Source organism: Petromyzon marinus, unplaced genomic scaffold (assembly GCF_048934315.1).
Source record: "Petromyzon marinus isolate PM22_M1 ecotype Great Lakes invasive population unplaced genomic scaffold, UKy_Petmar_22M1.pri1.0 PM_G_Scaffold_24, whole genome shotgun sequence".
NCBI lineage: Eukaryota > Metazoa > Chordata > Hyperoartia > Petromyzontiformes > Petromyzontidae > Petromyzon > Petromyzon marinus.
In genome coordinates, this window is record NW_027422806.1 from 1,149,334 (window position 1) to 1,173,623 (window position 24,290).

Here is a 24,290-nt window from a genome sequence, read left to right on the forward strand (position 1 = left end):
TATAGGAGTATCTACCGACTTGATAGCAGTAGAAACTGACTATAGTAGTATCTACTGACTGTAGTAGTATCTTCTGACTCTGTAATATAATCCATCGACTCTATAGCAGTATCTGCTATCACTACAGTAGTATATACTGACCATAGTAGTATCTAACTCTATAGTAGTATCTACCGACTCTATAGCAGTATATACCAACTCTATATTAGTATCTACCGACTCTATAGTAGTATCTACCGACTCAATAATCGTATATACCGACTCTATAAAAGTATATATCGACTCTAGCAGTATCTACTAACTATACAAAGTGCCGTGGTGAGGCCTAGTCCCGTGGAGAGCCGCCGGCCTCGCCTAGATTGCCCAGCCGGCCAAGGTGGCACCTTTGCAGGCTGGGGCTGGGCTGCTACCCCTCCCCCACCATCCCCCCACCCGCTCTACAGTAGTTGTATCTAAGGACTATAGTAGTAAGTGCACACATTGGGGTGCACTTACTACTGTGTTGGGTGGTGGCGGGTTTAACAACGTGATCTAACCCGAACCTTAAGCCCAAACCTTAAGCCCAACGCTGACGGGAAGCCACGTACGGGCACAATGCACCCAGACAACGCTCCCACCACACCGCTCACCCCGCCCGTCCATACCTTTGCAGGAGACAAGAAGACTGCGAGCGCCCCCGGCGACAAGCGGCACGCGTGCGGGCAGTGCGGCAAGTGCTTCATGGGCGAGACGTCGTACGTGTGCCTTGAGTGCGGCAAGGGCTTCGCGCAGGCCTGCAACTTGAACTTGCAAGTGAGGACGCACACGGGCGAGAGGCCGTACGTGTGCATGGAGTGCGGGAAGAGTTTTCCCAGGTGCTCCAACATGAAGAAGCATGCCAGGACGCACACGGGCGAGAAGCCGTACGTGTGTGATGAGTGCGGGCAGGGGTTCACGCAGGCGCACAGCTTGCACCCGCACGCAAGGGCGCACATGAGCGAGAGGCCGTACGTGTGCGCCGTGTGCGGCAAGAGTTTTGCTTTTCGTCGCCACCTTCTGCGGCATTCGGTGACTCACAGGGAGGGGCCAGCCATATGAGGAGTCTAGGGAGGGGGTCTTTTTTCCGAACACCGTTTTGTGGCGCACGCTGGGACGCACTCACGCGGCCGTGAGCGGCCGTGGGCTCGGGGGGCGTCGGGAATTATATCAAGAAAAAACTCTCCGTGTGCACGGAGACTACGATGGGAAGTACCTCGAGGAGTCTTAAGGAAATGAGACGTTTCGAAATACACCGTGAAAGTGCAGTGTATTCTACACTATACACTACACTACTATACACTACACTACTATACACTACACTATACGCTACACTCCTATACACTACACGACTATACACTACACTATACACGACACTATAGACTACACTATACACTACACCACACACTGCTATACACTATTAGTATATGAAATATACTGGTAACTAATTGGCACGTTGTTTACGTGACAAACCTTACTGGCTGTTTTCGGGTGGTGGAGGGTTACAACACATTTATACTTAATGCGATCTAACCCAAAATACTTTATGATTAATAAACACGCTGTCCCGACATTCACTGCAATCAATCTAATTTTAAGGAAACGTTTCCCAACACAGCTGTAGGTGTGGGTGATGATGACACTGCATCGACACTGCTCTTCAAGGTCCCCTTAGTTTGTTCGCGTAAGACTTTACCTTTAACACCGCCAGAGCTAAAACATCGAATGGCATTAAGTCGGGCGAACGGGCGGACTTTCCGCTATATCAGAAACTGGGGATTTTAACCTGAAACAAGTGCCAATTGATATATTCACAAACTAAAACTCGTAAGTCTAATGTATTTATAGAGATAAAATGTATGTCAGCATCACGAATAACAATTAAACTATTCAACTATAATAAGGGTTTTTTGGGTTAGATTTATACGTGATCTAACCCTTAAAAAACCTGTATTGTGGATGATATTGGTCACGAAAGCCTACGTGTTAAACTAAACTATTCAACTTCTTTGTATATTCATGTCGGACACCCTGTATATCTTATACCCCCCCACACACACACACATGTTCCTATTGAGTTGTTTTGTTCACATTAACATTGAGTCAGGATAATAATTTCTTACTGGTCAAGCTCGTAAGTGAGCAAGCTTTGGTTTCCCGCGCTTTAAAAACGACGCCTGTTATGAATAAAAAGCCTTTATTACCCTCTCCAGCAGTAATACTGGAGGTGTTGAGATATTCACACACCCAACAGACACACACCTCGTGCAGGGCATCATGGAGCGTCCACGTTATAACCACGCGCGTCACGCTTGTGGCAAAAAACGTGGAAACAAAGATGCTTTGAAAACAATGTGCGGCGTTGTCCTTAGACAGCTGATTATCCGACACCCAGACACGGCAATCCTTCATTGCCCTGTCTCTGCACCGGTGTTAGGAGACCAGAAACAACACCGGTGTTAGGAGACCAGAAAACAACACCTTTACAAGGGCGAGCAGTCCAAGGGCAATGCAAATATCAGATCGTTAACATGGCTCAGGCTGAGCAGTCATATAATGTAATAATAGGGTTTTTCCCCTTTTTTTCTGGCAACAAAACTGAAACCTTTTTGCAAGGATTCATGTCTGCATTAACCACAATACCTGCAGTCAAAATGCAAACAAAAAACATACTATGATAATATATGCATTGTCCTTGAAACTGATTGGTCCACACCAAGGGACGGCTATCTTTTGAGCCTCGACCCAACTGGTGCTCGACCACATGACGCCAGAAGGCGTACAGCTCAAAGACAATGCACTATCAAAGTAATGAGGGCTTGGGGTGAGCATCTACATCATTAGACCTCTTTGCCAGTACCAAAATGTAATAGTGTTTTTCCCCTTTTTTTCTGGCAACAAAACTGAAACCTTTTTGCAAGGATCATGTCTGCATTAACCACAATACCTGCAGTCAAAATGCAAACAAAAACATACTATGATAATATATGCATTGTCCTTGAAACTGATTGGTCCACACCAAGGGACGGCTTTCTTTTGAGCCTCGACCCAATTGGTGCTCGACCACATAACACCAGAAGGCGTACAGCTCAAAGACAATGCACTATCAAAATAATGAGTGCATTGTCTTTGAGCTGTACGCCTTCTTGCGTCATATGGTCGAGCACCAATTGGGTCGAGGCTCGAAAGAAAGCCGTCCCTTGGTGTGGACCAATCAGTTTCAAGGACAATGCATATATTATCATAGTATGTTTTTTGTTTGCATTTTGACTGCAGGTATTGTGGTTAATGCAGACATGAATCCTTGCAAAAAGGTTTCAGTTTTGTTGCCAGAAAAAAAGGGGAAAAACCCTATTACATTTTGGTACTGGCAAAGAGGTCTAATGATGTAGATGCTCACCCAAGCCCTCATTACTTTGATAGTGCATTGTCTTTGAGCTGTACGCCTTCTGGCGTCATGTGGTCGAGCACCAGTTGGGTCGAGGCTCAAAAGATAGCCGTCCCTTGGTGTGGACCAATCAGTTTCAAGGACAATGCATATATTATCATAGTATGTTTTTTGTTTGCATTTTGACTGCAGGTATTGTGGTTAATGCAGACATGAATCCTTGCAAAAAGGTTTCAGTTTTGTTGCCAGAAAAAAAGGGGAAAACCCTATTATTACATTTTGGTACTGGCAAAGGAGGTCTAATGATAGTCATATAATGTTGAACACGTAGGCTTTCGCGACCGATACCCATCAGGCTTTTTTGGGTTCGATCGCGTAAATATAAATGGGTCGTTAAACCCACCAATAATAGGTGGTGCATTTTCTGAGATTAACCAAAATTCATTGAAGCGTTAATGCCTACATCAACCCCCCTCTGGTCTTCGCATCGGATAGGCCCACAATGATAACACCATCACTCACCCAGGTTTAAAACCTCCTCAGTGTGCCGGGAAAGGTCCTGGCAAGGATTATTCAACATCGCCTTGCCAGGCATGCTGAGGAGAGGTTTGCGGAGCCCCAATGCAGTTTCAGGAAAGGGCGGTCCTGCACAGATGCCATATTTTCTATCCGTCTGCTACAGCAGAGGTGTAGGGAATTCCAAGAAGACCTACATCTCTGCTTTATTGACCTGGTCAAGGCCTATGATACCATCAGTAGGCCTGGGGTCTTGGTTGTTCTTTGTGCTTTCGAAGTCCCTGGCCCTCTGCTCACGATCATTAAGGACCTTCATGATGGTGAGCGGGCCTGTTCAGTGTTGTATATGTGGGTGTTATGAAAATTGATGAAGATAATGAAAATTAAATGAAATTTGAATTTGCATAATTTACCCGAAGTTATGTTAATTCGTGTAATTATGTGCATAAATTATGCTGATTCGAGAGATAATCGTATTACTTTATGCGAGTGGGTGTGGTTATGATAATGCAGGTCATATTCTTAGTTTTTTCGGTAAAGTCACGTTGAAGAGAAACAACAAAATAACAAAATATATATAAAACAATAAAAAATTCTCACGACGTTTCGACCATAACTCAAACGGTCATCATCAGGTGTGATGATGACCGTTTGAGTTATGGTCGAAACGTCGTGAGAATTTTTTATTGTTTTATATATATTTTGTTATTTTGTTGTTTCTCTTCAACGTGACTTTACCGAAAAAACTAAGAATATGAATTACTGCAGTCACGAAAGCTTTAAATCAAAATATAATGCAGGTCGTTATGATAATTAGGTCCAGCCTCCGTGACGAGGATTGTGTTATGAATTGGAATAACGCAATTAATCGTATGCAGTTTCGTAGGTGTTATGAGCATGAATGAGAGAGAGTCGGTTCGACTCTGCTATTTAATTCCGTATTATCGATAAGGATACGATTACTCTCGATTGAACATTATGAATTATGTGTTATGGATTATGTGTGGTGATAGGTCCCCTCAAGGTTCATAATCTCATTCGCAGAACAATTTTACGCAGAATTTCAGGAAGAATCACACACAACCTTTATGCTTTAATCAATTATATTTTCTAGCTAAACTTTAATTTTTGAATAAGATGAGAACTCTCAAATATCGGGATTTCAACACAGCATTAACATGGTACACATCACAATTGCGTTGTTTCACTTCGATAACGGCACCTGTGGTTAATTCCCGACGCGTAACGCAATCAATCGGTTGTTGAGAGATTAAAACATGCAACTATTCTATCAAAACCTTAACCTTATAATATGTAAATTCGTGTTTAAACATTGCCCACACAGTACCACATCCATTAATTGACCTTCAAGTCAATTCTTATCACATTGTTAACAGTAGGACGATTAGTTATTATGCAACTCAATGACAGCAGTATTTTTCGTTATGAATTGATTTTTAATGCACCACCTTGGAGTGGCAATCCTTCTTGATTATCCCGATATGCATATCATGTGTCTTCTTTATGACTGGTTCAAATCTTTGCGTAAAGTAGACGCCGAGGTTAGCATCTCTTGTGTCCAAAATGTGTTTCCTGTGTGTTGCGGCGTGGTGGGGGAGTGAGGGGGAGAGTGTGGGGGAGGGGGGGGCATACGAACGGCTTTGTCACAGTTTCTGTCCACCGCTGGCTGGATTAGTCAGCACGACGCTTGCCGTCGTCGCACGATGATGGGTGTCGAGTGCGGGCCCGCTGCCCTCTCAGCGCTGGTGCTGATGGCGTGCGCTCTCTCTCCTTGAAGATGCGCGAACGCGCCCATGCTGGTTCGCTGACAGCCGTTCTCTCCACTGCTGGATGAGCTGCACCGGCGCGCGCTCTTTCTGTGGAGCTGCTGACACTTTGTTGGCGGCTGGCCAAGCTTTTTCTTCTGTTGAGTGAGTTGAGTCGCACTGCGTGTTTTTCAGCAACGCGCGCGACGTTTCGCCCCCAGGTGCTGAGGTCTTCTTCAGGAAATGAACGTGAAACATTTTCAGCACAAACTCAACGATACAGCGAAAACCTACACAGCGGTGTCAACTCCGAGGTCTTTTAAACAGCCTCCTGCCCTTTGGGAAATATGATCTATCTACTTTGCTGGCTACATCCGACGATTTGACAAATGAAGGGACAACCTTAATTGTCGCTTTTTTTGCCTATTTTACAAGCAAAACATCGAATTCGGCAAATGACACTGGCGTGCACAATGGCCCGCCCTTGTAAATTTATGTTACAAAGACTTTAATGTCAGTTGCAAATTTCCTAAAGAAATTACTGGGTGGTTTGTGAAATTGATCGGTCAACTCCACGCAAAACTGTTCCGGTGGTGAGCAAACTGACTGTTCAACCTGACCACAGAGCTATGTTAACCTGAGGAGGCTGCCCTTACTCGGTGCTTAATTTAGGCCTGGTTTTACCGAGTTTTTTTTATTCCAGTGGGTGCAGAACATTGATGCGGCTGGCTCCTACTCCGTGGATCCCGCCATACAACTCCTCCATTGCTTGAATGTTTTGGGTTTAGCAGAAATGCCTTTTGCCCAGCCATGCGAAGGCACGGTAATGAGAATTAATGAGGATTGAGACAGGGCCTGCGTTCATGTGTGCTGGGACTGCTAACCTGTGCTATATCCTGGGGGAATCCCAGTGTTATGACAGCCCGTGAATTATGGCGTGTCCTATAATGCGACCTGATGTTTGTATGGCCAGGACATATTAAATGCCTTGAAAACAGCTGATTCACAGATGCATTCTGCAGCGGTGTGCCAGTGATCGTGATTCTTATCTAAAAGTTAAAAAAAACGTAATCAAGCCTCAACATATTTGTCATTAACATTGCTTTTGAAATAAAAAGTATATAATTGGTGATGTTTTTGGGCAATGTCCATTCTTTATAATACGTAAACAGAGAGGCCACACAGAGAGAGAGTGAATCAGGGATGGAGACTACACTTGACACCATCGGGCCGAATGAGAATCAAATTTTAAAAAATCGTAAAACAATGTGGGAAGACTGTCATCCAACAGTCGAGTGACAAAGGGGTGTACATTATTTTTTCGTTAATAATGTATCGGCTTCACCGTGTCTCTTAATGATGACTGGTTTATTGTTTGTGGCCTCTGTTTTATATGACACAGTCCATACAAACCATTACACTTAATTGTAAATCGTGTTTGCGTAGAAAGGAGGTTGCCTTTAGCAGAAAATCAGTCTCTTTCTCGAAGTAGATGTGGCATTTTCTTGTTATAACACTTAGATAAAAACTAAAATCTCCATCTCAATAAGATGAAAATTAAGATTATAGTCATTTACATTCAAAATGTGAACAAGGTGTCCACTATTGATATATAACGATGGAGAACCATTAATGATGTGAAATGCGAAAAAAATGCTTGAATATTTTTTACAACACTGACCTTTCACCGTGCGATGATAAAGTCAGTCGGTGATTAACAGAAAAAGTGGTGGTGGTGGCGGCAGGTTGTCTCATTGGGACATTGCTTTGCCTTTGCCCAAGCACCGGATCGGCTACTACTTGACATCTTGGGTTTGACTCTGACTGGCCAGATGAGATTAAAGTAAGTTGCCAAGGCTCGCAAGTTTGTTATTTCAGTTCTGTTACCAATGACTACAAAATCTAATTATGAAAAAAATATCTTACCCATTTTAGTCTAAATGCAACCCATCGAGCTGCCCATTTCTGCCCATGAATAGAAGATCAAGGACTTAACAAACTGTGAATGTAGTGAGGTGCAAACAATATCACTGATGACTGCCCCAATACAACAATTGTATTCTGGTGGAACAAGCAGACTCCACACAGCTACCACCTCGGATGGAATGTCATGGCTTACAATGCTAAACATACATTTGTAGTCCTGTTGCTTTATTCTAACGCGATATGAAAGAAGAATCCTGTGTATATGAACAGAGTCCATGTGAACCACTTGCTCATCTGCAAAGTGTCAAATTGCTCTCAGACAGATCCCTCAAATGTGTCAAAGGATGTTTGTGTCACTTATGGACAATGTTATGACATGAAATTTGATTTTAATGATGCAAGGCTGCAATAAACAAATAATGATTTGATACTTTTATGAAAATTAGGAAATTAATATTTTTTTACAAATGGCAAAAATTTAAAGGACAATGTACCAATTTACATAAAAAAAACTACAATTAATAAAAAGTCTGCCAGGGTAGCATTGACCCCCCGTCCCTCTCGTCATCGCACCTGATTGGCTCACACGTGATGACATCACATCTATCCCCACCTCTATTTAAGACCGAAACAGGAGGAGGATTCCACCAACAACTCTCTGTTGTCACGTAAACAAAACGTGCCAATTAGTTACTGGTTCAGCACACCCGGTGTGTTGGAGAGTAAATCCGCAACGACGTTTACAAATTTGAGTACCGTGACGTATTATCGGTAATTATATCAGCATCATAAGGCAACGGCCAGAGTTGTGGAGAAATCCTCCCGCCTCGGTCTTAAATAGAGGGGATAAATGTGATGGAGTCACTTGCGAGCCAATCACGTGCGAAGGTCATAAGGGGGGCATGGTGGAGGGTTAATGCGTGCATATAAATTACAATGGGTATCCATTACCGATTGAGTTATTCATAGGGTAATCAACACACATTATCTACAATACAGGTTTTTTAACTTAGATAAAATTAGCACGTTCTGTTAACGTGACAAACCTTATAATTGGCCGTATCGGGTGGCGGCGGGTTTAACGACACCACATTTATATTTACGCGAACTAACCCAAACAACAAAAACACCTGTGCTATCGATGATATTGGTCATGAAAGCCTCCCAACGCATTAAACTAACGCACATCATGCCACGCACACCACGCCTGTATGACCAAACGAGCCCCTTCGTGCCGGGAGACGGCGGATGACCACCGCACCCGGTACGGACCGTGTGCGCGCAAGACGATGTGTATGTGCGTGGGTCGATGTATGTAAATCGATGTGTGCGTGTGTGCGTCCATGTGTATAAGTCGATGTGTTTGTGCGCACCGGGCGAACGACCCCTGCCCGCTATAGGGCTTTGCCTGGTAGGGTGGGGGATGGTTTAGTTTGTTGTATTTGTCTGAGTTTAGGCGATTCGTTTGCCTTTCTTTGGACTTTGCACTCCTATCGTGTTAGTTGTAAACTGTTCGTTGCCGTTACGTTCTTACCCCCGTGCCCCGACTGGGCATCATGCGAAAAAGAGCTTTGCAGCTCAATAGATTCCTCCAGTATAGATAAATATTCTGATTCTGACCTCCCTCAGGTGTTTGACCAAAACTATTAACCAACATTTAAACGATTTTATGATGCCAGGTGTTAGGACCATTGAGTTGCTTTTTAGCTCTTCTTCAGAAGTGACCACCTGGCTATCACAAACGATAGCTCAACGAAGTGGCTTATCGCGTGGTAATTTAAATTCAGCCAAATACTCTAAACGCGTGTTTCTAAATGTGTAAGGAAAAAACCGGAGGACCGGCAGACAAAATCCACGTGACCATGGGGACAGAGGCACGGAAATTCCAAATATACATCAGGCGTCAGGGTCAGAATGGAACCCACTACCTCCTGTCTTCCAGGCGAGGTAGTCAACATCTCCTAGCCACCATGGCGCTTGCCCCCCAAGTGCCACCCCTCTCCCCACTACACGAGGGCAGACTACAGCGCCGGGGAAGGCCTCCACCCACTTCTACGTAACAGCAGCAGCACAAACCGTACCGGAATAGTAGAAGCCTGCGTACGCCAGCTCATGCGGGGACACATTGGCGGTATGCGGCCATCTAGCGAAGGATCTGAGTCGCGCCCCGAACGAACGCATCTCTGGACTCAGCGCGGAGCTGGCGGCAACGGGGCCTGCGGGAAAAAAGGCACCACCCAGGGACAAACGCAACGACGACAATGGTGACGATGACGACTACAACGACAGCATCAATGGCGACGACGACGCAATGAGCTCATCGAATTTCCCCGCCCTTTGGAACGGCTCCCCAGGAAGCCGTGAGGGCATTATAATCATTTTTTTTAAACGACATCTTCAAAACAAAACCTTTTTAGACTGGCCTTTTGATTAGGGCTTTTAGTTCGTCACGTAACTTTTGTTTACGTATTAACGAGGAATCATGTCTGCATTAACCACAATACTCAGAATGAAAAAAAAATACACTGATAATATATGCATTGTCCTTGAAACTGATTGGCCCACACCAGAGGGGAAAAAACCTATTCTTATATTTTGTTTCTGGCAAAGCAGGTCTCATGATGTAGATAACCTTACTCTTGTTTGAATTATGTCGGTCGCTGTTCATTTGTCTTGTAAAGCACTTTCACACACGAATCGCGGTGTGTAAGTAAAGTTTGATTTGTTTCATCGATTGTTAACATTAATTCTAGATTTGAAGCTTTTGTGACTGCAAGTTTTTATACTCTTTGGTTTTTTCGGTAAAGTCACGTAGATAAAATAAAATAAATGAAAACCACTAAATTAAATCACGACGTTCGGAGGCAACACAAGCTTCCGTCTTCAGGTGGAACAGACGCAGCAAAATTAGCTGTATCAAGTGAACAGCTCTGGGACACACGAGATTATATATTCCAAGTCAAACTTTAGCTGGCTTATAATTATTCAGCCATTTCCGTTTCTACCAGGATTGTACTCGCTCTCGTGCAGCACGCCATCACCCTCCCCCTGAACCCCCTGCAGCATAACAAAAGGCGGCTTAACTTAGCCCCCTTCCTGGCTCCTCCCCCTCGTTAACCTCTAAATAATCTCGTGTGTCCTAGAGCTGTTCACTTGATACAGCTAATTTTGCTGTCTGTTCCACCTCAAGACGAAAGCTTGTGTTGTCTCCGAAACGTCGTGATTTAATTTAGTTTTCATTTATTTTATTTTACCTACGTGACTTTTCCGAAAAAACCAAAGAAGTGTGTTAACATCAAGTCATATTTTTTTTAACACGTAGGCTTTCACGTCCAATATCATCCATAAGAGGCTTTTATTTTTGAACGAGGTCATCTGGAATCAACGGTATAAGCACAGGGTGATCCAGTTATGAATACCCCACCAAATAGTATGGGGGTGGGGGAAATTATAGAGAAAATAACATCACAGTAGAATCTTGATTTGAATTACAGTAGACTCTGGATTATTGGTTTGTTCAATTTGCAGATGAACCGCACACCTGAAATTTTGACGGAGATTAAAAACTTGTGGATATTCAAATAATCTAAAAACAGTTTATACAACATTGGTAATTCTTGGAAATTTTTATTACAAGTCACGCGGTGCTTAAACCGAACAAATATGTTGCCCCGGTTAATCCGAAATCCACGTGATCGCCTTTACAGCACAGCAGTTGCAATGTCTTTACAACAGTGGGCAGAGTTTAATTGATTTTGTTGTCGTGGCTCTGCTGTCAAATGAGCCGACTCTTCTGCGCGGGAGCAGGAAAGTCTTATCACAGGAACATGGTTATAGGCACAAAGCATTGAAGAATTGAGACTCATCCACAAGGGCGCAGTGGTAGCTAGGAGATGTTAACGACCTCACCTGGTATGCAGGAGGTCATGGGCTCGATCCCAACCCTGACACCTGCTGCTGCCTATTTGGAGTTTGCGTGTCTCTCTCTCTCTCTCTCCCCCCATGGTCGCGTGGATTTTTCTCCGGGACCTCCGGTTTCTCCCCTACACATTTAGAATACAGGTCACGTGTAAAGGTATTCGGCAAATATAAATGTCCACGCGACGATGGTGAGCCCACTTCGTTGAGCTATGTCGCTGCTTTGTGTGATGGAGAGGGTCGGCATCTGAAACAAATAGCTATGTCATCGCAGCTCAGTTGGGCCCTCACCAGGTTAAGAATAATTGTTTAGCACAGGGTGCTTAAAAAAAATGTTCACACTTATTTGGGACAATTGTTTTTAATTGAACAAAAATATGACCACAAATGTATGCCAATAGAGTCACAAAGTCAGAGAGTCTCCACTTGTTCGCCATCGTTTTCGAAACATGCCTGGAATCCTCTCCAGATGGTACCCAGAGCCCGGAGGCACATTCCGTTGTGGCATTGTTGCAAATTTTCAGAAGCACCCTGCATTAGTTTTAGGAAGGACCCAGCCTTGCCCCAAACGAGCGTCAGGACGTTACCGGCGCCCTCGCTGGCGTCACCCACCGTGAAAGCGCAGGCAGGGAAGTGCCTGGCGTGCTCCCGAGCGGGGTCGTCTCCCGCCTCCCAGTGATGCATCGTCCCGCCGCAGTGGAAACAGGCCACCAGGTCGCTGGGTCCCATGCGGTAGAGTCCGGCCCGCGCCAAGCCCGCGGGCCATACGGGGGACGACTCCGGCCACCCCTCGGAGAACGACAGCAGCCTGGCCGCTTCGGCGTGCATCTCCGAGGCCAACGGTCGCGGGATCCAGTCGAAGTGGGACGTCGGAGGAGCGGAGCGTCTCCCCGCCAACGCTCTGCGAAAGGCCCGATTGTCTACGATGTGCGACATCGACCGGGCGAGAAAATACGGGGCAATTTGGGGGAAAAGAAGTCGTCGTGCGAATGCTTTTGCAATGGACAAGTCCGCCCGGGCTCTCTTGTTAAAGATCACTCGAGAAACGTCGTGCCTTCTCCTTTCCGACGTAAAAGAGATCCCGGGGCTCGTAGCTCGTAGCTCGATGGGTAGTTTAAAAACCGGCGATGGGAAATGGCACGACTCCTGTTGTCACCCTTGACAGCTCCTGAATACGGGAAAAAAATGTTGGGCGGCAAGCATCATTAAAAGCGGACACCTTTTAGTGACTTGAAATATTTGGTTAAAACAATTAATCCATAACAGAGGTTTTTTGGGGGTTAGATCGCGTAAATATATTAATGTTAAACCCGCCACCAACCTCTATTATGGATGATATTTATCGCCAAAGCCTACGTGTTAAAAATTAAACAGTTCAGTCTGTCACTTCTGACAAACGTCTGCACAGCAATAAACGGGGACACGCACAGTCTGGAAGGTCCTGTACCAAACGGAGTTTCGAGGGTTATCTGGTGTGAGAAAAACCAACACTACCCATAGACTCAACACTGCACCATAGACTCAGCACTGCCCATAGACTGAACACTGCCCATAGACTCAACACTGCACCATAGACTCAACACTGCACCATAGACTCAACACTGCACCATAGACTCAACACTGCACCATAGACTCAACACTACCCATAGACTCAACACTGCACCAGACTCAACACTGCACCATAGACTCAGCACTGCACCATAGATTCAACACTGCACCATAGATTCAACACTGCAACATAGATTCAACACTGCCCCATAGACTCAACACTGCCCCATAGATTCAACACTGCACCATAGACTCAACACTGCCCATAGACTCAGCACTGCACCATAGACTCAACACTACACATAGACTCAGCACTGCACCATAGACTCAACACTACACCATAGACTCAACACTGCACAATAGACTCAACACTGCACCTGCAAATCATCTGCAAATCACGGACTGGATGTTAGAGGACATTCTTTACCTCACGTTTTCTCTCAAAAGTAGTGACCTCACACTCCTAGCGGGTCGTCGTCGTCGTTAATTGATCAACAAAAATCAATTTTCCGGCGTCTGCACCCCCCTCTCGAATTAAAAAATGGCGGTGGGTGAAGGGGAGGAGCCAAAACAAATTGGCGGGAAAACAAAAAAAACTTCGCGTCACGTGGGAAGGGAGACGCCAAATCTGATTGGCTCTGAGGCGGAGCGACTTTGAGGAAAACTTTTTTTTAAAGTACGAAATTACAAAACTCAACATCAACAATAAAACTCGCGTTGGCATTCGCGCGTTGTAAATAAATGTAAAAAAATAAAAGTTTTATTGTTGACGTACCATATTTAAATAAAATGTTTTTTTACTCAAACGCGATTCCGTTGTTTCGTTTCCTTCTCGTCCTGAATCGTGTCGAGCTATGATTACGAAACGCGAATCGTGGTCCGCGTTTGCTGAGCCAATAGGAGCGCAACGCTGCTGAAGGCAGCGTCCAAAAGGAGAAGGCGATGGTGGGAGGTGGCCGGGTGCCGCTTGGACCAATCAGTGAGCAGGCCGTTCAATGTTTCCCGCTCTTTCGGGGTTTTTATGATCACAAAACAATATTTAAACCCCGGGGTAAAAGTTATGGAGAGCATTGTTTCGATAAGTGTGTAGTCGGCAAAGTTTGCACGTAAATTATATTTAAACAGAGGAGCAGTAACAATACTATAACTCCACCAATATTATCCCAATGGTAATCGATTCCATCAGCTATAATCACTACCACCATCTCGATTCCCGCTTTATCCCCCCCCCCCCCCCCATTGAAAATCGATTCCACGAGCTCCATTCGCCAACAATCGATTCCCATGTTATCAACAACGGGAATCGACTCCATCTAAAACGTCGGAAGCCGCAACGGGAATCGACTCCATCTGAACGTCGGAAGCCGCAACGGGAATCGACTCTATCTGAACGTTGGAAGCGGCAACGGGAATCGACTCAATCTGAAGGTTGGAAGCCGCAACGGGAATCGACTCCATCTGAACGTCGGAAGCCGCAACGGGAATCGTTTCCATGTTATTTTTTAACAATAATGTCTAAGAGTCATCTTCTTTGGTTCTTTCGGTAAAGTCACGTAGAATGAGAATAAAATAATAAATTGATAAAATAAAATAACACAATAATATTCTCACGACGTTTCAGCCACAACACAAGCGGCCTTCATCAGGTGAAGGGACGAGACTGTCTGGTAGGACAGCACTGGAGTGAGAGAGCCACGTTCAGATCATGACCTTTAAGCTGTGTGAGAGGAACAAAGCGCCTTGACAAAGGAATTAGCATATAATTTAGCATTGAAATGGCTGAGTGATTAGCTTGTGACTGGTCACAGAAATTGCTATGTTAAAAGTTAAAGCATACACATCCGCAGAGGCACCCATTGATAAAGGAATTAGCATAGAATTTAGTATTGAAATAGCTAAGTTAAAGTATACACATCCGCAGAGGCACCCCTTGACAAAGGAATTAGCATAGAATTTAGCATTGAAATAGCTGAGTGATTAGCTTGTAACTGGTTACAGAAATAGCTACGTTAAAGTCAGAGCATACACATTCACCGAGGCACTTAGTACAAATCAAACAGGAGAATTTAGCATTGAAATAACTAGGCGAATTTAGCATTGAAATAACTGAGTGATTAGCTAGTGACTGGTCACAGAAATGACTATGTTGAAGTCAAGGCCTACACATCTGAGCTATTCACAGTACTATATAGTGAACCAATAAAAAACTAAAATATAAATTACCTTAATGTTATCAATAAACTCTATATTCTCCAATCAGCTAAGCTTCCAACAATAAGTCGTTATATATCACAATGCTATATGGCGAAAAAATGGGTGGATTCTTACCCTCAACTTTAGCACCACGGATAGCTACGGGCCCCGTTCAGACGGACGAGTTCATCCATGGTCGGAACAGAGGAGGGGGAGAAAGACAGCTGCGAGGCGCTATTATACTCCATGTTGTAAACTATACCATTAACCGTGGTGTGAGAGGTATTAAGAGTCAATGCTGGCGAAAGAGCTGCGGTCTGAAGGTCATCGTAAAAATAAATAAATTAAGAACAGAAATGGTTTAAAACATCTTTCCAGTGGTTACTAAGCCAGAATCCATCTTCTCGGTTGAAATTGTCTCTGTGCTTGTATATGTGAATGGCCTCATGAACGAATCTCTCATGGTAGCCGGTTGGTTTGCAAAGAACCTCCGTCTTGGAGAAGTCAATGTCATGTGAGCCCACTGAATTATAACAGTGATCTGCCACGGCAGAGGAGTTCGTCCTACCGTGTTTCAAGTCTGCTTTATGTTCGCGGATGCGGTCCGAGATATGTCGTTTGGTTTCTCCAATGTAGCTACTACCACAGAGGCACTTTAGTTTGTAAACGCCCGGGTACTGTATGTCTGGAACAGCATCTTTTACAGATGGAACTAAATCACGGAATGGAACTTTCTACAAACTGAGGGCACCCCAATGGGCTCCCCCCTATCTCCGGTTGTAGCCAACGTATTCATGGAAAAATTTGAAACTGACGCCATCCAGACTGCCACTCTACGCCCGACCTTATGGAAGAGGTACGTTGATGACACCTTTGTCATCTGGCCACATGGCCAGCCTGCTCTAGACCAATTCCGCGACCACATCAATTCCATACACCCAGCCATCAGATTTACCATGGAGGTCGAAAAAGATGGCAAACTACCCTTTTTGGATGTCTTAATTAAAAGGAGACATGATGGTTCAATGAGCCACTCTGTCTACAGGAAAGCTATCCATACAGATGCTTACTTGAAACCGGATTCCCACCACCATCCATCCCAGAAGAACTCCCTCATCAAGACTCTATACCATAGAGCCCAATGCATTTCCGACCAGGAACACATTACCAGTGAACTCAAGCACGTACACCAGGCTCTCAGGGCTAATGGTTACTCCGACTACACAATCCGCAAAGCCATCACTCCAGTCATGAAGAAGGATCCTCTTGTGGAGCCACTCAAAACCATCACCTTACCCTACATTGCAGGGGTCACTAAAAATATCTCCAAAATCCTGAATAAACACAAGATCCAGGTCCGATTCAACACGGTACATAAAATCCGTGATTTAGTTCCATCTGTAAAAGACGCTGTTCCAGACATACAGTACCCGGGCGTTTACAAACTAAAGTGCCTCTGTGGTAGTAGCTACATTGGAGAAACCAAACGACATATCTCGGACCGCATCCGCGAACATAAAGCAGACTTGAAACACGGTAGGACGAACTCCTCTGCCGTGGCAGATCACTGTTATAATTCAGTGGGCTCACATGACATTGACTTCTCCAAGACGGAGGTTCTTTGCAAACCAACCGGCTACCATGATTCGTTCATGAGGCCATTCACATATACAAGCACAGAGACAATTTCAACCGAGATGGATTCTGGCTTAGTAACAACTGGAAAGATGTTTTAAACCATTTCTGTTCTTAATTAATTTATTTTTACGATGACCTTCAGACCGCAGCTCTTTCGCCAGCATTGACTCTTAATACCTCTCACACCACGGTTAATGGTATGGTTTACAACATGGAGTATAATAGCGCCTCGCAGCTGTCTCTCTCCCCCTCCTCTGTTCCGACCATGGATGAACTCGTCCGTCTGAACGGGGCCCGTAGCTATCCGTGGTGCTAAAGTTGAGGGTAAGAATCCACCCATTTTTTCGCCATATAGCATTGTGATATATAACGACTTATTGTTGGAAGCTTAGCTGATTGGAGAATATAGAGTTTATTGATAACATTAAGGTAATTTATTTTAGTTTTTTATTGGTTCACTATAGAGTACTGTGAATAGCTCAGATGTGTAGGCCTTGACTTCAACATAGTCATTTCTGTGACCAGTCACTAGCTAATCACTCAGTTATTTCAATGCTAAATTCGCCTAGTTATTTCAATGCTAAATTCTCCTGTTTGATTTGTACTAAGTGCCTCGGTGAATGTGTATGCTCTGACTTTAACGTAGCTATTTCTGTGACCAGTTACAAGCTAATCACTCAGCTATTTCAATGCTAAATTCTATGCTAATTCCTTTGTCAAGGGGTGCCTCTGCGGATGTGTATGCTTTAACTTAGCTATTTCAATGCTAAATTCTATGCTAATTCCTTTATCAAGGGGTGCCTCTGCGGATGTGTATGCTTTAACTTTTAACATAGCTATTTCTGTGACCAGTCACAAGCTAATCATTCAGCCATTTCAATGCTAAATTATATGCTAATTCCTTTGTCAAGGCGCTTTGTTCCTCTCACACAGCTCAAAGGCCGTGATCTGAACGTGGCTCTTTCACTCCAGCGCTGTCCTACCAGACAGTCTCGTCCCTTCACCTGATGAAGGCCGCTTGTGTTGTGGCCGAAACGTCGTGAGAATATTGTGTTATTTTATCAATTTATTATTTTATTCTCACTCTACGTGACTTTACCGAAAGAACCAAAGATGAATCATTGCAGTCACGAAAGCTTTAAATCGAAATTTAATGTCTAAGAGTGTTATTCTATTACGTTGCTCTGTTTTTTCTTCATAACCACAATCATATAAACAGAAATCTATGCATTGTTACATGAAGACAAGTCCACATATTGTGGCCAAGGTTTAGAAAATTGTTATTTTTATTTACATAGCATAGCAATTATTTTTGTTTAAATATTTTGAATAGCAATATATGGGGGGGGGGCATTTTGAGCAATATTTTTTTGGGGGAAATCTTTTTTTATTCTTCTACATGTACACTTAGCCAGCTCTTACAATGAACAATACTTTACAATGGTACGCGTTGAAACTTAAGCCTAAGGTGTTTCTCCCCTCTGAGAAACACTTTCAAGGTCCCTCTTGTCATTTCAATATATCGTTGATACAGAAGAAATAAACTCCGCCCATCTCATTCCACCAATGGATGAAGGCTTCCCCAACTCCATGGCGATAATGGGGAGGAGGTTGTTTGACCATACTTCACCACTGCGGGTCATGTACAAAGCTTCATTTCAGCCAGATCTGTCCCCAAGTCGGCTGGGCACGCCGCATCCGCCACGCTTGTCACCCACAGCTGTGACCACGAGCCACGTGCCTACTCCAGTCCACCAGAGACACGGAGAATATTCTTCAGCGTGATGCTCTTTGGTCCTTTCAGGTTAAAGTCATCACGTGGTAGGTACAAAATAAATCACGTTTCGGGCGCAACACAAGCTAAATTTTGATTTAAAGCTTTCGTGACTGCAGTAATTTATATTCAATATATAAAATATATAAAACGTGAGAATTTTTATTGTTTTATAAATTTATTATTTTATTATTGTTTCCCTTCAACGTGACTTTACCGAAAGAGCTAAGAATATAAGGGACAAGTCCTTAGTAACAACTCCTTACGAACTCCCTACTTACTAACAACTCCCTACTAACAACTCCTTATGTACTAACAACTCCCTACTAACAACTCCTTACTTACTAACTCATCATTTTTCATTGTTGAAGGGGTTGCCCCTCCTACCTGAAAATCCTGGCTCCACCTCTGAGTGTGTGACAGGGTCAAGTTTGTATTTGCAGTAAAGTCTAACTCAATTGAGCACAGAGGTTATATAAAAACAGTAGTTTATTTTTGTTTTCCTCTGCTACTCTTTCTAAGAATGTAGTCGGGAAGTTATCACAGCACACGTGCAGCTGGTCGGAACTGTTCATCCCAGCATTCAAGGACATCTGTGCCTGGCTTCACACCTCTAAGTTGCGATTGAACATTAATTTATGCATTTCTGCATAACACAAATAGTATTATTTTCAACACCCTTTGCTATGTCAGCTGAATTTAGCTTTCATAAATATTCATTTTGAAGCCAGACAGCCGAAATTGTGTGCTCGGAGTTTTGGGTTAACATTCATTTTGAAGATACGAGCGCTTCCAGGCACGTTTATGACATTTGCCCTCATTGCGTGCCATAACAGCTCGTGTGATGAATTTGGGACACTTTTTCACTATAACATGAATATATGAATAAGTATAGACGTGTTAGTCACGTGTGACTGTATATATGCATTCCTCTGTGCATCGATACTGACATGTAGATGGTGTGGATATTATTTTTTTCTCTCTGCAGCTGTCGCTTCCTCTGCAGAATTTTACTGATGGAGCAAAGGCACTCGGTGCAGCTCGGTGCAAAAAGGCATCAATGCGACCGGTGTCCATACAGCACGGATCGTACTGAACATTTGACATTGCACCAGAGAACTCACACAGGGGAGAAACCCTTCAAGTGCAGTGTGTGTGGGAAGGCGTTTTCACGTTCATCTACTCTTGTAACACACCAGAGAACACACACGGGAGAGAAAACCTTCAAGTGCAGTGTGTGTGGGAAGGCGTTTTCACAGTCACCAAATCTTCAAAGACACCAGAGAAGACACACGGGAGAGAAACCCTTCAAGTGCGGGGTGTGTGGAAAGGCGTTTGCACAGTCACCACATCTTCATGTACACCAGAGAACTCACACAGGAGATAAACCCTTCAAGTGCAGTGTGTGTGGGAAGGCCTTTTCAGTTTCATCTGCTCTTGTAACACACCAGAGAACACACACGGGAGAGAAACCCTTCAAGTGCAGTGTGTGTGGGAAGGCGTTTTCACAGTCACCAAATCTTCAAAGACACCAGAGAACACACACGGGAGAAAAACCCTTCAAGTGCGGGGTGTGTGGGAAGGCGTTTGCACAGTCACCACATCTTCATGTACACCAGAGAACTCACACAGGAGATAAACCCTTCAAGTGCAGTGTGTGTGGGAAGGCGTTTTCAGTTTCATCTGCTCTTGTAACACACCAGAGAACACACACGGGAGAGAAACCCTTCAAGTGCAGTGTATGTGGGAAGGCGTTTGCACATTCATCTACTCTTGTAAAACACCAGAGAACACACACGGGAGAGAAAACCTTCAAGTGCAGTGTGTGTGGGAAGGCGTTTTCACAGTCACCAAATCTTCAAAGACACCAGAGAACACACACGGGAGAAAAACCCTTCAAGTGCGGGGTGTGTGGGAAGGCATTTGCACAGTCACCACATCTTCATGTACACCAGAGAACTCATACAGGAGATAAACCCTTCAAGTGCAGTGTGTGTGGGAAGGCGTTTTCAGTTTCATCTGCTCTTGTAACACACCAGAGAACACACACGGGAGAGAAACCCTTCAAGTGCAGCGTGTGTGGGAAGGTGTTTGCACATTCATCTTCTCTTGTAACACCCCAGAGAACACACACAGGAGAGAAACCCTTCAAGTGCAGTGTGTGTGGGAAGGCGTTTTCACAGTCATCAACTCTTCATGGACACCAGACAACACATAAGCATCAGAAGATCAACAAGGAGTGGAGTCTGAAATCAGCTTGTGAAAGTCAAAGTGCCGCAATGAGCCCATCCCTCATGAAACAAGAACCGGAAGAAAATCCCAGCTTGGACACTTTTAAAGATATCGAGGTGAAATATGAAGAGGTGAAGGTGAAATGTGAAGAAGTGATGGTGAAGAGTGAAGAAGTGATGGTGAAGAGCGAAGAAGTGAAGGTGAAATGTGAAGATGAAGATTCAACTCCACAATGGGACCTTCACATCGATGGAGGCTCATGCCCGAACCGCTCCTGGGCCTCCCTTTCGCCAACCCGTGTGCTCAAACATGCGCCCCCCCGTCTCGAGAGAAGGGGCTGGCAATTTCAAATGAACATCGTCCAGACAAATCGCAGCGGCGTACGCAGCCGCTGCAAGAAAACCTGACAGTTTTTTCAGCTCTCCTTTAACGAACACGTGGAAGTTATCGAACAGTGACATTTTATCTTTCCAAACATCGCCAGGCCCCTCGGTGGACATCGACGGCGAATCGCCCCGCCAGCCGTCCCGAGTTCTCGCCGCCGTCCGTCGTCGGCCTCGGCCTGGCGGAGAATCTCGGCGCCGCGGGCGCCCTCCTCGACTCCGGCTCTCCCTGCCGCGGCGCCGAGTCGCCCTCTGGCCTCCGCTCGAGCCGGCGCCCCGAGCGCGAGCCGGGGCCGCCCCTCCCAGCCGGCGCTCGCATCGGACGGCGGCGCTCGCACGCGCGAGAGACGAGAGATGCCCCGTTTACCGTGCGAGCGGTGAATGGGGCACACTTAGCTTGGCGCGAGCGCCGGAGGCCACTGCGCTAGTAGTCCGGCTTCGGCCGTGCCCTCCCCGCGGTCGAGCACGCGGCCCGAGGTCCGGCCGCCGGCCTCGCGTTTCTGTTTGTCGTCGTTCAATTTCCGCTCGGCACGTGCGCCGGTCCGGTTCCCGTTCACTTTAAGATATTTTCATGTTTTTTTTTTATGTTCGTTGCGGTTGTACCCGATTAACAAAAATAAATGAAACTAAAACAAAATCAATCGTGCGCTGCGCATGGTGCTGGTTAGAGCCCTGCGAGTCTCGATATGAGGGGGCGGCGGTGGTGGTGGTTCTGTAACCGCGAGCGTGGTTCGCTCACCGAGCGTGGTTCCATTACGACGCGAGGGCCTCTAGCACCACGGTCCAATCGGTGTCGGCGCGCGGCTCACGTCGACGTGGTGACGTCGCCACGGGCAGCTCCATCGCCGTGGTTTTACGTTGCCGCGGTTACGTCGCACCGCCGTGGCGGCTACGTCACCGCGAGCGGTTCCGCCTGGCTCTGTGACGGCAAGCGGTTCTGCCTGGCTCTGTGACGGCAAGCAGTTCCGCCCGGCTCTGTGACGGCAAGCGGTTCTGCCTGGCTCTGTGACGGCAAGCAGTTCCGCCTGGCTCTGTGACGGCAAGCGGCTCCGTCTCCGCGGGGCGCGGTTGCTGCCACGGCCGGCTCACCGCCCCACCCACCGCTCCGCCCCCACCCCCCCCCCCCGCCATGCCCCCTGGCACGGCAGCTCTGCTGAGCCGGCGCCCAGTGCTGAACCCAAATAGGCACTTAAATAAATGTTGTACTCGGCAAGTTAACAGCTACAGAGGCCAAGCTCAAATCAACATGGTTATTATTATTTTAATATATATAAAGCTTATATTTCCACAGCGCTGAAAACGGGGCAGGAGGCCTCATTGCTTGCTGCCCCAACTCCACCGCCTAAAAGTGATTAGTCGTGATTAGAGTCGTGATTAGAGTCGTGATTAGTCGTGATTAGTCGTGATTATAGTCGTGATTAGTCGTGATTAGTTGAACCATTCAAAACGCAGGCGGTGGCACACCGCAAGGTTGCACATCACCGCCTGCTGGCAACCACGTCTGTCGGTAGAGCCCCGACACCCCCCCCTCCCACCCCCCGGCTGACGTGATTGGTTGGTACAGTCCCATAAACTCATTATCCATGCGACTATACTGGCAGGAGCGGGGGTGGGGTAAGAGGAGAGACGTCATTGTCTCGGCCAACGATGGTTCATGAGGCTGGAGTTGTGGAGTACGTGTGTGTGTGTTTGGAAGTAACCTGTACAGAGAACTCAGGTGAGACCCGTTGTTCTTGTGATACAGGTCAAAGGGTACTTTTGTGTTTCACGAAGCGTCTGCCTCTGGAGCAACTCATCGTCTTTGAAATAGGAAGCACGCTCGGATCATTCATCAGTTACAAGGCATACCACTTACAAGCTACACGTATAGGAGGAGGTACATTCTCTACAACACAAATTGTAGTTTTGTCTTGCGTGTTGACGTAGATTTTGTCTAACTAGGGCTAGAAATAGTCCTTGCTGATTCACGTCTGGATGTTCGTTACCTATCGATTGAAGCAAACCCCACTGCTGTTGTTGAGACGCTGTGCACCATTTAAGCCACCCGGCGCTCCGCTCGTTGTTGTGAGCATCGCTCCTCCGCCCTCCGTTGGAGGGCGACCGCCTCCAACTGCCCAATAGCGTCCTTCACGAGCCTCCTCCACAGAGGCCGATCTTGACACCGCTGGTACCAGTCATCGGCAAGTCCACTCAGCTCCACGTCCTCCTGTACCACATCACTCCATCTCTTCTCTAGCCCGTGCCGCGCCCGCTTTGCCACCTCAATCCGGCCGAACAAAAGCTGTTTCGGCATGCGGTGGCTGGGCATGCGGGCTACATGACCCAGCCATCGCAGCCTTGCCCGCCGGAGCTCACCGATGGGATCTTGCCCAGATCTTTCAAGGATTTGTGAGCGCCTCACACAATCCAGTCTGGTTAAACCCAGGATGGATCGTAGGCAGGCCAGCCTAAATGTTTCTAACCGGCGAAGATGTTCCATTAGGGGGGTCCACGTTTCGCAAGCGTAGAGAAGGGAGGGAATGACCGTGGCCGAGAAGATCTGAAGCTTAGTGCGGAGCGACAGACCAGGTAGCTACCACACAGCGTTACGCAACTGATGAAATATATTGCCGCTCGACTGATTCGGAGTGAGACCTCTGCTGTAAAACTGGAGCCAGTCATAAGCACACTGCCCAGGTGTGGGAAACTCTCCACTCTCTCCACAACTGCCCCATCACCGATCGGGAGTTGTGGGGGTGGAGTGTCCGATGGTACAAAATACCCAGGCAGGTGCTTAGTTTTGGTGGGGCTGATGGTAAGGCCCCACCTCTTAGTGGCACGCTCCAGTCTCAGCAGCAGCGTCTCCAACTGCTCCTCTGAATGAGCAGCTATTACCATATCATCAGCATACATAACGTGGTTGAGCAATAAGGAGCCATCCCTTGACCGCACCCGGGCGTCGATCAGCCTCCCATTATATCTGTACCATACGGAGATTCCCCCGGTACAGCTAT

At 45.9% G+C, this 24,290-nt stretch overlaps 1 protein-coding gene and 1 long non-coding RNA gene across 2 annotated transcripts in view; one reads left to right on the top strand and one right to left on the bottom strand.

Annotated features, from left to right (window-relative positions):
- LOC142913310 (uncharacterized) overlaps positions 1–21,725 on the top strand; it is a 32,783-nt gene extending 11,058 nt beyond the window's left edge. Inside the window, exons 3-7 of the mRNA XM_076060844.1 lie at positions 653–1,064; positions 9,805–9,919; positions 12,266–12,472; positions 19,705–20,921; positions 21,437–21,725. Coding sequence (XP_075916959.1) covers positions 653–1,064; positions 9,805–9,919; positions 12,266–12,472; positions 19,705–20,921; positions 21,437–21,725 — 2,240 coding nt within the window. The remainder of the gene's footprint in view (positions 1–652; positions 1,065–9,804; positions 9,920–12,265; positions 12,473–19,704; positions 20,922–21,436) is intronic.
- On the bottom strand, positions 8,205–12,718 carry LOC142913278 (uncharacterized). The gene is made up of 3 exons (XR_012934596.1): positions 12,142–12,718; positions 11,521–11,654; positions 8,205–9,827 (listed from the first exon to the last, which is right to left on the bottom strand). It is a non-coding gene; the product is annotated as an uncharacterized LOC142913278 (long non-coding RNA).
- Positions 21,726–24,290: the final 2,565 nt, after the last annotated feature.